Here is a 15,553-nt window from a genome sequence, read left to right as displayed (position 1 = left end):
TGGTCCGCATAGCTCTTCTGACGATCACGAGCCGCCTTGATGCGCTCTCGGATCTGCATGATCTTATCAGTCATCTCTTGGACCAGTTCGGGACCAACCAACTGTCTATCACCTGAATCTGCCCAGCATAACGGTGATCGACACTTGCATCCGTAGAGAGCCTCGAACGGTGCAGCTTGAATGCTTGTATGGTAGCTGTTGTTATAAGAAAACTCTACCAAAGGTAGGTGAGTGTCCCAACTGCCACCCAAGTCCATTATGCAAGCACGTAGCATATCTTCAAGCGTCTGAATCGTTCTCTCACTTTGTCCGTCCGTCTGGGGATGGAAAGCAGTACTCAGACTCAACTAAGAAACAAATGCTTCTTGGAAAGATTGCCATATCCTTGACACAAATCTTCCATCTCTGTCAGATATAATCGAGATAGGCACCCCATGACGTGCAACTACCTCCCTTAGGTACAACTCAGCTAGCTTACTTGTGTTATCCTTTTCTCTGATCGGCAAAAAGTGCGCAGACTTCGTCAATCGGTTGACGATTACCCAAATCGTATCATGACCTCTGGGTGTCTTGGGAAACTTCGTTACGAAATCCATTGAGATCTGTTCCCACTTCCACATGGGTATCTCAGGTTGCTGCAGAAGACCTGAAGGCTTCTGATACTCGGCCTTTACTTTGGCACAAGTCAAACACTTCCCAACATAGGTAGCCACATCGCCCTTAAGTCTTGGCCACCAGTAATAATCCTTCAAATCTTGGTACATCTTGTCCGTTCCTGGGTGGATCGAGTACCTCGATTTATGAGCTTCATCAAAAATAACATCTCTAAGGCCACCAAAAAGCGGAACCCAAATTCGTCCCATAAAACACAAGGTTCCTTCCTTGTTGGGTACTAACTTGCTCTCCATCCCACAGAGATATTCATCCTTAAGATTTTCTTTCTTAAGAGCTTCTCTCTGTGCAGCACAGATGCATAACGAGAGGTCCGTTTGAATAATCATCTCCAAAGCCCCAACCCTTATGGGCTTAATCCTCTCTTTTCGACTCAAGGCGTCTGCTACCACATTCGCCTTTCCTGGATGATATTTGATTTCGCAGTCATCATCATTTAACAGCTCTACCAAGCGCCGCTGTCTCATGTTGAGCTCTTTCTGATCGAATATGTCCTGAAGACTCTTGTAATCTGTAAAGATAGTACAACGTGTACCATAGAGATAATGTCGCCAAATCTTCAAAGCAAACACCACTTCGCCTAATTCCAAATCATGTGTGGTGTAGTTCTTCTCATGAACCTTAAATTGGCGCGAAGCATAAGCGATAACCTTCTGTCACTGCATTAGCACACAACCCAATCCCTGACGTGAAGCGTCACAGTATACCACGAAGTCGTCAATGTCTTCGGGTAGGGATAGAATAGGTGCATCGCAAAGCTTATTTTTAAGAAGCTGAAAGGCTTCTTCTTGTTTATCTCCCCATTCATACTTCTTATCCTTTTGAGTAAGGGAGGTCAGTGGTTGAGTGATTTTAGAAAAATCCTCAATGAATCTGCAATAATACCCCACTAAACCCAAAAACTATCGGATCTCGGTGGTGTCTTTGGAGTTTCCCAATTCTTAATTGCCTCGATCTTGGTGGGATCCACATGGATTCCATCTTCGTTCACCACGTGACCAAGGAATTGTACCTCACGCAACTAAAACTCACACTTTGAGAACTTAGCATGCAATTTCTCCTTCTTTAGCAATTCTAAGATGGCTCTAAGGTGTTGCTCATGCTCTTCCTTCATCCGCAAATAAATCAAAATATCATCGATAAATACAATCACGAATTTATCGAGATACGGCTTGCAAACTCGATTCATCAAATCCATGAATACTTCTGTGACAACTCGAGTTTCCAAGATTCCACTTTCGCATTTATTGCATGTTCACTGTTTGTTTAGTTGTTTACTTGCACAATTAGTTTGCTATGAAACTATATACGTTTTGATTCAATAAAGTGTATTGTGATTGTGCATGGTTATGTGTTAAAGATTTGTCTAATACATGAACTTGGTGATGAAATTGTAAATTATATTGTGATGGGTGTGTTTTATGTAAAAGATGATACTTAGGGGTGTGTAGAGTAGCTAGTGAAATTTTAATCACTCTTAACCCTAATCTCCTTCCCTAATCATTCACAAAAATCATCACACGTACTTTCACATTCTCCTCTCCTCTCCTACAACCACCTTCTCATCATTCTTGGCTTCACAAGTTCTTTTGCATCAAGTTTGATTTTCCAATCCATCTAGAAGCAATCCAAGGTAATTGTTTAATGATTGTTTATTGTTAATCATCGATTGATTGATTCATGCTAAAACCCTAGTTCTACATGTAATGGTTCTGTGTTTATGGATTCTGATTATTTAGAAATGAATATGATTAGTTGTGTAATCACTAGCATGACACTAATATGTCTAATATGATGAAGATGTTCATTGTTGATTAGATTGCTGCAATGCATATGAATGAATTAGGGTTTCCTGATCGTGAAAACAAAAACGTAACTGTTACAATGAAAGTTAAATACTCGCATGATTTGATTTTTGTTTGTCCGAACTTTATAAGACTTGTGATAATGATCCGAGCTTATGGTATTGTGTGATGTCCGAAGTTTGTACAAGTATCACAAGTCCGAGTTTTATTGTTATATATGGTCCGACTTTCTTGAATGTTATGCCCATAGTCCGAATTTTATTAAAGCCCTTGTCCGAATTTTGGGTGTATAAAACCCTTGTCCGAGTTTTGATATTATAAGTGTTGTCCGAACTTTTTGTGTTGTGTAACATGATCCGAACTATAAATGTGAGGTTGGTCCGAGTTTCTTAAGGACTCTTGAGTCCGAGTTTTGAGAGGGGGAAGGGGGTCTGACTTTTGTGGATATACAAGGGTCCGAGTTTTTATAACACTACAAGGGGAGTCCGAATTTTATAAGGGAGCCCCCTTTGGTCCGAAATTCATGTGTGTAATAATGTCAGACTTTTATTTAGCACAAGGAGTCCGACTTTTGTTCATTTCAAGGGGTCCGACTTTTTGTTAGTTCATGAAAGGGGTCCGAGTTTCACTAGGGGATTGCTTGTCTAAGTTATTGTTGTCTGTTATGTTTACTTACACTGTTAAGAATGCCGAGTATGTTAATAAGTTAACTGGGTTATGTTGACTAGGTTACGTATGTGATAACTCTGCTAATGATGATATAACTCTGTTTTGACACAGTGACTACATTAAGTGTGTTAGCTCTATTATGTATACAATTCCTGATCCTGATTAACACCACTGAGAAAGCCTTTAATGTAAAACTAGAGTTGCATGAATGTGATTAACTGCTTGTGTGTTACATGATGATTTAACTGCCAAACACACTATGTGACGTTAGCTTTGTGTTGTCACACCCCCAAAATCCACACGTGGAGTACCACCGCTTGGAGGCGTGACATAACCAGGATCAAGCCATCAATCATATTGAACATAGTATATAATAATCGAAGTAGTTCGTAAAAACCCAATTCAATACAATTGATGTTCAAAACAAAATTTAAGTAGCGGAAGCATAATATAAAAACCCAGTGTATGTAATAAGTTCAAGTGTTATAAAGTTTAACATAACATCCACGATCCATGCTCCACAATGACATGCTCCTTCCTATGCAAGCTCCATAAGTACCTAAGGTCCTGCAAGGCATGCAGCAGAGAGTCAACAACTAGTTGAGCGAGTTCACAGTTAATAGTTCAGTAATTGTAATAGTATAGTAAGCCTTGTGTTCGTTCATTAAGTCATGTATCGTATTAGTTCGTATCGCGGCCCTCTAGGCATGTATGCGAAGATTAGGGAAAGTTCCCAAGTATTCTAGACTAGGTATATTTGTATCGCGGCCACCCGGCATGTGTGCGAAGTTTAGTGTATAGTTCACGGCCTTCCTAGGCATGTGTGCGAAGATTAGTCATATTATCGCGGCCAACCCCGGCGTGTGTGCGAAGATCAGTTCTATTAGTATCACTAGTCTAGTCGTATCTTATCAATAATCCTTCCTCACCCGAGGACCATATAACTAAGTTCCATAAGCTATGTAAGTACAAGTAAATAATCCAAACCCATTCCCACCCTGGGAACCCCATGCCTTGGCTGTGTGAACTCACCTTGGTTTGCTCGGTATGCTAAGTTATGTGCTCACAGTTAATCAATCAAGTCCTGGAGTGCACGATACGAAATCAGTTTATATTCTCGAAGTTCATGCATGCACATACCATCGTATAAAATACCACATAAACAATTTCCAAGTAGCATATAGCACGTATTCTGAATCATATAAGTCATGCGTATCAGCTAACAGTTGTTTATAATTCCAGTTAATTTTTACCAGAAACTAACCAAGTTATTGTGCAGATTAACCAATCGGCGAAACGCCCCCTGTTTCGCCGTGACTCCTCTCTGACGAAACACTTCTGTTTCGTCAAGGTTGTTTCGTCGTAATGGGTCTTGGCGAAACACCTTTGTTTCGCCAAGTCGGTTTCGTCAACCGGTGATTCGCCGATATTTTATTTTCGTTCCCACACAGCGGCAACAATATTAATTCTTAAAAATAATCCGATGGGCCCTCAATTGCTAGTGGGCCGTTACAACAGCCACTACCCTTCCTTGGGCCGCCCAACCCCACCAATCAGAATAGTTGGCCGCCCAAATCTCACATGACTTCCTGCACTACTGACATTTGATCTTGTAACCTGGGTATTCTACTAGCCGCCCATTTCATGTACACTATTCCATAAAGTTCACATGCAATTCAAAGTATTATATGATGGTCGGCAATTTTACATGCATTGACCTTTGATGTAAGGTGATACTATTTTGATTGGACCAACTTTGGTTCCAGCCGATAATTGAACCAATGGTACACAACCATTCAACCGACATTTACTTTACTCACCATTTTAATCACATATAAACTGACAACCATGTGCAAGCATAATATCAAGAAATATCGCAGACAATGTTATTGGACCAAAAAGAATACGGTGGCCGATCACTATAATATCAATAATCATTAACCCAACAAGTCACAATGAGCAAGACTACATATACAGCACATGCGATACAATTCAAAAGAAACATTAGATACTAACCGAATTGGATGATGAAACAAAGAGAGTTTCGAGGGACAGGAGGCAGCCGTCGGTTTGCAAGAGGAGAGGAGAGAAGTTTAGGGTTTTGAGAATTTTGATAACCGTTCCCCTAATCTAATATATATATATATATATATATATATATATATATATATATATATATATATATATATATATATATATATATATATTTATGCATAACAGTTTGGGCCGTAACTGGGCCTCGACGGATTGGCGGGTCGGCGAAACAAAACCCCATTTCGTCGAGTAGACTTATGGCGAAACATATTTTGTTTCGTCGGGTTGTTCCACACTTAAGCAGTTAAGTTCATGAAATCAAACTTTACACATATTTAGCACATAATAATTCAACATTCATTTCAACTTATAATTCAAATTTTAATTCAACGTACAATTACGAGTCAAACAAATCAAACACTAAATAGACAAAGTCAACGTGCAATAAATGCGAAAGTGAAAGTCGGAAACTCGAGTTGTCACATTATCCCCAACTTGAAAGAAATTTCGTCCCGAAATTTAGCATGCGGTTACTGAGGAAGCTAGGTAAGTTGTATCGTTTACTGGTTTTCCTGGGGTGTCACATCATCCCCCTGTTGATTTGGAATTTCGTCCTGAAATTCTGCAGTAGTAGTTTCAGCCTAAGTAGTGGTTGCATTGGTTTCGAATAACTGGGGATACTTGAGTTTCATGTGATCTTCACGCTCCCAGGTGAACTCTGGGCCGTGCCGGGAGTTCCAACGGACTCGTAAAAGAGGGATTCTCGTGTTCTTGAGGACCTTAACATCCCGGTCCGTGAGTTCAACAGGTTCCTTGACGAACTGCAACCGCTCGTCGATAGTGAGCTCCTTCAAGGGAACTATGAGGGTCTCATCTGACAGGCACTTCTTCAGATTCGACACGTGAAAAACATTGTGACGTGCACCGAGTTCAGCTGGTAAGTTTAGTCTGTAGGCTACTTTGCCTATTCTTTCTGCGATTTCGAATGGTCCGACATACCGCGGATTGAGCTTACCTCGCTTGCCAAAGCGAACCACACCCTTCCAGGGTGAGACTTTAAGTAAAACCCGGTCCCCGACCTGAAATTCCAATGGCTTCCTACGCTTATCCGCGTAGCTTTTCTGATGGTCGCGAGCTGCCGCCATGCGTTGCCTTATTTGTGCAATCTTTTCCGTGGTGTCTACTATAAGTTCTGGACCCGTGATCTGACTATCCCCCACCTTTGCCCAACAGAGAGGTGACCGACATTTACGCCCGTACAATGCCTCGAATGGAGCGGCTTGTATGCTGGAGTGATAACTGTTATTATACGAGAACTCCACCAAAGGGAGATGCTTTTCCCAGCTGTTGCCGAAATCAATAACACATGCCCGAAGCATGTCTTCGAGGGTTTGAATCGTGCGTTCAGACTGCCCATCCGTCTGAGGGTGATAAGCCGTGCTCATATCTAACTGAGAGCCAAAAGCCTTATGCATTGCTTGCCATAGTTCTGATGTGAATCGTGCATCGCGATCCGAAATGATAGATGTGGGCACCCCGTGCCTTGAGAGTACTTCTTTCAAGTATATGTCTGCTAGTGTGGAGAACTTATCAGTTTCCTTGATAGCCAAGAAATGAGCAGACTTGGTGAGTCGGTCCACGATCACCCAAATAGTATCGTTCCCACACTGGGATCTAGGTAGGCTAGTAATGAAATCCATGGAAATTTCCTCCCATTTCCACTGTGGTATCTTTGGTTGCTGAAGTAAGCCTGCTGGTTTCTGATACTCTGCCTTGACTCTTGCACAAGTCAAGCACTTGATGACATAGGTAACGATGTGGGCCTTCATGCTAGGCCACCAATAAGTAGTTCTGATGTCGTGGTACATTTTATCCGACCCTGGATGTACCGAGTAGCGAGACTTGTGAGCTTCGTCCATTACAAGCTCGCGTAAGATGCCATACAGTGGAACCCAAATACGCCCTGTTACATAGTAAGCGCCGTCTTCCTTCTGTTCCAACCACTGCCTTGAGCCACGTAGGGCTTCAGCCCTAACGTTTTCTGGTTTCAATGCTTCTATATGAACATCTCGTATCTGTGCTGGAAGACTAGACTGAATGGTGAGCTGCAATGCTCGCACGCGCTTAGGTGTAGTGTCTTTCCGACTGAGGGCGTCAGCCACAACATTGGCTTTGCCTGGATGGTACTTGATAGCGCATTCGTAATCGTTCAAAAGTTCGACCCATCTTCGTTGACGCATGTTCAAATCCTTTTGCTTAAGGATATGCTCGAGACTCCTGTGATCGGTGTAAATAGTGCACTTGGTACCGTACAGGCAGTGTCGCCATATCTTAAGTGCGAAGACAACAGCTTCCAGCTCTAAATCATGTGTCGTGTAGTTCCGTTCATGAACCTTGAGTTGACGAGAAGCTTAGGCAATAACTTTATCCCGTTGCATCAATACACAACCCAAACCCTGTATCGACGCATCACAATAAACCACAAAATCCTCCGTGCCCTCTGGCAATGAGAGAATAGGTGCGCTGCAAAGCCTATCCTTTAGGTACTGAAAAGCGGTTTCCTGGGAATCTCCCCAATGGTAGGTGACACCCTTCTGTGTCAGTAGTGCAAGCGGCAACGATCTTTGAGAAGTCTTTGATAAACCGTCTGTAATAACCCGCCAAACCCAAGAATTGGCGTATCTCTGTTGGTGTTCGCGGTGCAGGCCAGTTCCTGATCGAATCTACCTTGGATGGATCAACATGAATCCCATCCTTGTTTACCACATGGCCTAGAAAGTGGACTTCACGAAGCCAGAAGTCGCATTTTGAAAACTTGGCGTACAATCGTTCTGATCGAAGGAGTTCCAAAATCAATCATAAATGCTGCTTGTGTTCCTCCTGACTCTTGGAGTAGATCAGAATGTCGTCGATAAAAACTATCACAAATTTGTCTAAGTAGGGCTTGCATACCCTGTTCATTAGATCCATAAATACGGCAGGCGCGTTCATTAGCCCGAATGGCATAACCAGAAACTCGTAGTGACCGTAGCGAGTTCTGAATGCGGTTTTGGAGACGTCCTCATCCCGGACTCTCAGCTGATGATACCCTGACCTCAAGTCTATCTTGGAGTAGTAACTCGACCCTTGCAACTGGTCGAATAAGTCGTCTATACGCGGAAGAGGATAACGGTTCTTCACTGTCACCTTGTTGAGTTCCCGGTAGTCTATGCACATCCTGAAGGTATTGTCCTTCTTTTTCACGAATAACACTGGAGCTCCCCAAGGCGAAGAGCTTGGACGAATAAAGCCCTTTTCCAAGAGCTCTTGCAGTTGCTTTGACAGTTCTTCCAGCTCAGTTGGAGCTAAACGATACGGTGCTCGAGCTATTGGTGCTGCTCCTGGTGCTAGCTCGATTTGAAACTCGACCTGGCGATGAGGAGGTAAACCAGGTAAATCTTCAGGGAATACCTGAGGGTAGTCACATACCACTGGAATATCTTCCAATTTCTTTCCCTTTGCTGATGCATCAGTAACAAGTGCCAAGATGGCAGTGTGCCCCTTTCGTAAACATTTCTGAGCCTTCAAGAAAGAAATGATGCCAACCACAACACCACTCTTGTCGCCTTGAACTTCGAGAGGTTCCTTGCCAGAACGAGGAATGCGAACTATCTTTTCCTTGCATAAGATCTCTGCGTGATGTTGGGATAATCAATCCATACCAATGACGATATCGAAGCTTCCCAAGACTATGGGAATAAGATCGATGGAGAACGCTTGACCGGCTAAGACAATATTACAACCCCTGACTACATGTGTGGCTTCTAGACTCTTACCATTAGCTAATTCTACGACATGTTTGGTGGTTAAGAGTGTTGGTGTATGTTTTAACAATCTACTCACTTTCAAAGATATATAACTTGTATCCGCAGGTCACCAACAAGCTGCGTAATCTAAAACCTGGCCTTAGAAAGATCCTTTTTCAACAAGGAAACCTTCATAAAAAAGTTATTCAGCTGCGCAAGAACCTAGATGAAGTGCAGAAATTGGTAGACTCGAACCCGTTGGATGTAGAGTTTCGACAAAGAGAACAACAATGCCTTCATGATTTTAAAGTAGCGGCCTATGATGAGGAATGCTTCTTGAAACAAAAATCAAAAGTGGAGTGGCTATGTGCTGGGGATTCTAATACGGCCTTCTTCCATAATTCAGTCAAATGCAAAAACAACCGAAGCAAAATTCATTGTATTCGGGATGTGGCAGGAAATCGGTTTGAAGGTGAAGAGGCGGTGGATGCTCTTGTCAATCATTACGCGATGTTTTTGGGCTCGGAGGATCAGGTATCGAACATCTATAACTCAGATGTTTTCATTAATGTGGTAGACCAAAATGATGCGAATAGTATGGTTAGACAAGTTACTCGTGAAGAGGTGAAAGAGGCCATGTTCAGCATAAGTGAAACTAAAGCTCCGGGTCCTGACGGGTATACTTCGGCGTTCTTTAAGCATGCTTGGGAAATAGTGGGTAATGAGATAACGGATGCGGTTTTGGAGTTTTTTGACAATGGTCAAATGCTGAAACAAGTAAATCATACTATCTTAGCTCTTATTCCCAAAGTGGAGACGCCAGACTCGGTTCTAGATTACCGACCTATATCTTGCTGCAACGTGCTCTATAAATGCATCAGTAAGATCATTACGGACAGATTAAAGGGCAGTTTGGAGTCGCTGGTCAGCATTAATCAGTCTGCTTTTGTTCCAGGTAGGCGGATATCTGATAATATTCTCTTAACGCAAGAATTGATGCACAACTATCACTTAAATAAAGGCCCTCCTAGATGTGCTTTCAAGATAGACATTCAAAAGGCATACGACACGGTGAGCTGGTCGTTTTTGGAGAGGATTCTTTGTCAATTTGGCTTGCATAGGAAAATGGTGAAGTGGATAATGTCGTGTGTTACTACGGCAACATATTCTTTGAGCATAAACGGCAACCTTCACGGTTTCTTTAAAGGGAAACGGGGTTTGCGTCAAGGGGATCCCATGTCCCCGTATTTGTTCACTCTTGTTATGGAGGTGCTCACTTTAGGTCTTCAGAAGGCCGCTAGTGCAAGCTCGTTGTTCCAATACCATGCTCACTGTAAGAAACAAAAGATAATAAACGTATCGTTTGCTGATGATTTGTTTATTTTTATGCATGGAAGTACCTATTCGGTTAGCAAGATCAAAACCGCTTTGGAGGATTTCACGAGAATGTCGAGGATGGTACTGAGCCTTGCAAAAAGCACGGTTCTGTAACGTGCCGCAGCATATTCGACAGGAAATTCTAAATATTATGCCTTTCCAGGAAGGTTCCTTGCCTGTTCGATACCTAGGTGTTCCGTTGATCTCATCAAAGTTGACCGCTAGCCATTGTAAAGTCCTCGTTGACCGAATGGACAAAAAGATCAACAATTGGATGACAAAAACTCTATCCTTTGCGGGAAGGCTTCAACTTATCAACTCGGTTCTTTCAGCAATGCATATCTACTGGGCCTCGTCATAAATGACCTGGAGAAACGTATGCGTCGCTTCCTCTGGAATGCGGGTAATATTGGTAAGGTTAAAGCTAAGGTTGCGTGGAATGATGTATGTCTTCCGAAACATGAAGGTGGCCTAGGCATTAGGCGGGTTGGGGATGTAAACAGAGCCCTAATCACTAACCATATCTGGAGCATTCTGGTAAAACGCAAGTCATTATGGGTGCAATGGATCTATGATTATAAAGTGAAGGATCAGAATTTCTGGGAGATTCAATGTAGGGGTAGTATGAGTTGGGGGTGGAGGAAGATTCTTTCCATTCGCAACATTGTTAGGCCTTTCGTTTGGAAAGTCATTCGGTCTGGAAGGCAAACAAATGCTTGGAGTGACAACTGGTGTCACTTGAGTCCTCTTAGGGCGATGATAACTCCAAGAAGAATTGCAAATGCGGGTTTTAATCTCAGTTCTTCGGTTGCGGATTTGCTTGACAACAATGGTCAATGGAAGTGGCCTCAAGCGTGGTATGATCTCTATCTAGTTTTGATTGAGTTGAGCCTTGATATGCCTAACCCTCAGCTACAGGATCTAACGGTTTGGAAGGATTTGGAGGGCAAGCAGCGACATTTTAGTTCGTTGGAAGTTTGGCACAATATTCGTACCCGAGTCACTCCTATTAGCTGGGCGAATATGGTTTGGTTCAGCCAGTGTATTCCACGACATTCTTTTCACCTTTGGTTGGTTATAAAAAATAAGTTGCGAACGCAGGATCGGCTACGAGTATGGGAAGCGGGTAGTGAAACAAACTTAAGGCTCATGTGCTGCCCTCTTTGCCAGCACGATCGAGATTCAAGAGATCATGTATTTTTCTCTTGTGATTTTGCTTCGCAGGTCTGGAGGGACGTAAGGGCTATGGTTGATATGGATACCGTTAATGGATCTTGGGCTTCAGTTTTGGCGTGGATGGAGCAGCACTCAAATTCAAATACCTTAGATCGTGTGGTAAGTAAGTTGGTGGTAGCTGTCACACCCCCAAAATCCACCTGCGGAGTATCACCACTTGGGAGCGTGACTGACCAGGATCAAGCCACCAATCATATAGAACAATATATATAGTACAAGTAATTGCTATTAAACCAAACCCAATCCATATGAAAGGTGTTCCAAAAACATAAGTAAGTTATCATTGTTTAGCGGAAGCGTATAACTAAAACCCATCGTAATAAAGTATCAAGTATCATAAGTGTTTAACAAGATAATCACGATCCAAGCCCACAACGACCTGCTCCTCCCTGTGCAAGCTCCATGTACCTAACGACCTGCAAGGCATGTAACAGAGGATCAACAACTAGTTGAGCGAGTTCACAGAAAGTAAACGCGTAATAGTAAGTTCGTATGTAACATGTGGCTCTACTGGGCCGATAGTGCGTTCTATTGGTGGGGGCTTCCCATGTTGTATAACCACTAGACTACTCGTAACCATATGTGTTCTTCACAATCCGAGAACAGTAGTAAGTATAAGTTCACGTAGGTCTTACGTGAGTATCCTTCACATCCGAGGATAGTAATTAAGTATAAGTATCCTTCACAACCGAGGATAGTAGTACGTATAAGTATCCTTCACAACCGAGGATAGTAGTATGTATAAGTATCCTTCACAACCGAGGATAGTAGTATGTATAAGTATCCTTCACAACCGAGGATAGTAGTAAGTATATGTGTACGTAGATTGCACGTATGTGTCCTGCACAACCGAGGACGATGGTATGGTAGTCTAGTAATAGTGCCAGTACGAATCTATTCAACCTTATTCCTTTAAAACCCATTCCCAAGCCCCGGGAATCCCATGCCTTAGTAAGGGTGTGAACTCACCTTGGGTTTGCTCGGTATGCTAAGTATGTGCTCAAATAAATCAGTCACGTCCTAGAGTATGCACGTATACACAATCAGTTTATATCCAAGTTGTGCACGTATAGGAAATCATACAAGTACCAGCATGTAGTCGTTATCACATAAGTTATGTACAACACTTAACAGCAGTTAAATAATCCCGTTAACTTTTAACAGGGTTAAATCATATTACTGTGCAAAATAACCAAGTTGGCGAAACAAGGATTTTTGGCGAAACACAGGTTGACGAAACACATTGTGTTTCGTCAACTACCCTTTGACTAATCAAATTTCTATTTCGTTAACATCCTTGGCGAATTACATTTTCTATTTCGTCAAACATCCTTGGCGAAACACTTTCTGTTTCGTCAGGATCCCCTTTGGCGAAATAGAATCCAGTTCCGTCAAATTAACACAGAACCCAAAATAATTTCCCAACTAAATTCTTTATTCCGCCCCTTACCACCAATTAGAAAATGCGGCCGCTCAATCCTTGTGAGTGGACCGATTAATTGTATTAGTCAACATGGTGAGGTGGTCTTGCAAGCATGGCCGCCATTTTTATTATTCGGTTCTTTAATATTAGTGGGCCAAGCCCACAGTCAATTGGTTTCGGTTAGCCGCCCCACCCCTCCAATCTCACAAGTGTATGACATGAAAGATAATATATTAACACACACACATATTACACGTTACTGACATTGAAACATAAAGCATGTGCCACACTATTCCATATTAATCATTACCTCCAACAATGGCATGTTAGTATTGGACCAAATTAATGAATAGTCTGCAAGATTATCACATGAAACATGGCACACATAATCACATCCACCGATTCCCACATATCTATCTACTGACAATTGATTTATTTTGTACTCTACTAGCCGCCACTTCATGCACTACTCCCTAAAGTTCACATGGAGTATGATATGGTGGTCGCAAATCTTGATTGGACCAAAACTGATCTAGCCTACAACTCAACCAATGGCACACAACAATCAATCAACATGACTCACAAATATAAAACACTTCAAAACTGACAAGTCATGTGCAAGATGATAGCCGGCCATATGTAATCACCTCAATAGGTGATTGGACCAATTTATGACATGTTATAATTATTAAAGCAATGTATCGATTTTCAATAACATACATCATGCAAGAATTAATATACTGCACATGATAAGCATATATATATATATCAATGAATTTCAAGCATGTCCTCGGCTAATATGTAACACACATCAACAAGCATCACAATCGATATGCACGAACACGTATTCCAATAACTGTTTTAAAACATATAATCTGATAATGATTAGCACTAACCACGATGGTTCTTTGAGGGTTTCACAGTCACAAAGTCGCCGTTGAATGGATGAGGAGGCTCTAGGGTTTTTAGAAGTTTCATAACCGTTCCCTAATCACATATATATTTTTACGCATACAAGTTTGGGCCGTATTGGGCTTTGGCGAATTTGGGCTCTCAGCGAAACACTTATGTTTCGTCGAGTGGGTTGGATGGCAAATAACAATTCTGTTTCGTCTAGCTTGTTTGATAATATATTACATCTCGATTCGTGATTTAAGTGTTCTATAATAATTCTAATATTATATTTTACAAAGCAAGTAATCACATATATACACAACCGATAATACGTTTCATTACCACACCACGCGTACAATTACAAGTCAAACAAGTCAAACAGTCAAAGTCAATGGTCAAAGTCAACATGCATTTAAAGCCGAAAGGTCGAGTTGTCACATTATCCCCAACTTAAAAGAAATTTCGTCCCGAAATTTGGTACGCACTCACTGAGGAAGCTAGGTAAGCTGTATCGTTCACTGGTTTTCCTGGGGTGTCACATCATCCCCCCGTTGATTTGGAATTTCGTCCCGAAATTCAGTAGTAGTAGCTTCAGCCTCAGTAGTGGTTGAATTGGTTTCGAATAACTGGGGGTACTTTTTTGTCATCTGGTCTTCGCGTTCCCGGGTGTACTTTGGGCCACGTTTGGAGTTCCAACGAACTCGGACAAGAGGGATTCTCTTGTGTTTGAGGACCTTAACATCCCGGTCCATGATTTCAACTGGCTCCTCGACGAACTGCAACCGCTCGTTGATAGTGAGTTCCTTAAAAGGAACTATGAGGGTCTCATCTGATAGGCATTTCTTCAGATTCGACACGTGAAATACATTGTGAACTGCATCGAGTTCAGCTGGTAGGTTCAGTCTGTAGGCTACTAGGCCTATTCTTTCAGTGATTTCGAACGGTCCAACATACCGTGGATTGAGTTTGCCTCGTTTACCAAATCGAACCACACCCTTACAGGGTGAGACTTTAAGTAAAACCCGGTCCCCGACCTGAAATTCCAATGGCTTCTTACGCTTATCCGCGTAGGCTATCTGACGGTCGCGTGCTGCCGCCATGCGTTGCCGTATCTGTGCAATCTTTTCTGTGGCGTCCACTACAATCTCTGGACCAGTAATCCGATTATCCCCCACCTCTGCCCCACAGAGAGGTGACCGGCATTTACGTCCGTACAATGCCTCGAATGGAGCGGCTTGTATGCTGATGTGGTAACTGTTGTTGTACGAGAACTCCACAAACGGGAGGTGCTTTTCCCAGCCGTTGCCGAAATCGATAACACACGCTCGAAGCATGTCTTCTTGGGTTTGGATCGTTCGCTCAGACTGCCCATCCGTCTGAGGGTGATACGCTGTGCTCATGTCTAATCGTGAGCCGAAAGATTTATGCATCGCTTGCCATAGCTCTGACGTGAATCGTGCATCCCGATCCGAAATGATGGAGGTGGGCACCCCGTGCCTCGAAACAACTTCCTTAAGATAGATGTCTGCAAGAGTAGAGAACTTACCCGTTTCCTTTGTAGCCAGGAAGTGTGCAGACTTGGTGAGTCGATCCACGATCACCTATATAGTATCATTCCCACGCTGGGATCTAGGCAGGCCAGTAACAAAATCCATGGA

At 42.5% G+C, this 15,553-nt stretch overlaps 1 protein-coding gene across 1 annotated transcript; it reads left to right on the top strand.

Annotated features, from left to right (window-relative positions):
- Positions 1–10,720: 10,720 nt before the first annotated feature.
- On the top strand, positions 10,721–13,608 carry LOC110882804. The gene is made up of 3 exons (XM_022130734.1): positions 10,721–11,368; positions 11,567–11,677; positions 13,453–13,608. Exons 1-3 carry the CDS (start codon positions 10,721–10,723, stop codon positions 13,606–13,608), a joined length of 915 nt encoding a protein of 304 aa, XP_021986426.1.
- The last annotated feature ends 1,945 nt before the right edge of the window (positions 13,609–15,553 follow it).

This window comes from Helianthus annuus, chromosome 8 (assembly GCF_002127325.2).
Source record: "Helianthus annuus cultivar XRQ/B chromosome 8, HanXRQr2.0-SUNRISE, whole genome shotgun sequence".
NCBI lineage: Eukaryota > Viridiplantae > Streptophyta > Magnoliopsida > Asterales > Asteraceae > Helianthus > Helianthus annuus.
Note: the sequence above shows the minus strand (reverse complement) of the source record. Positions and strands in the feature narration are given on the sequence as shown.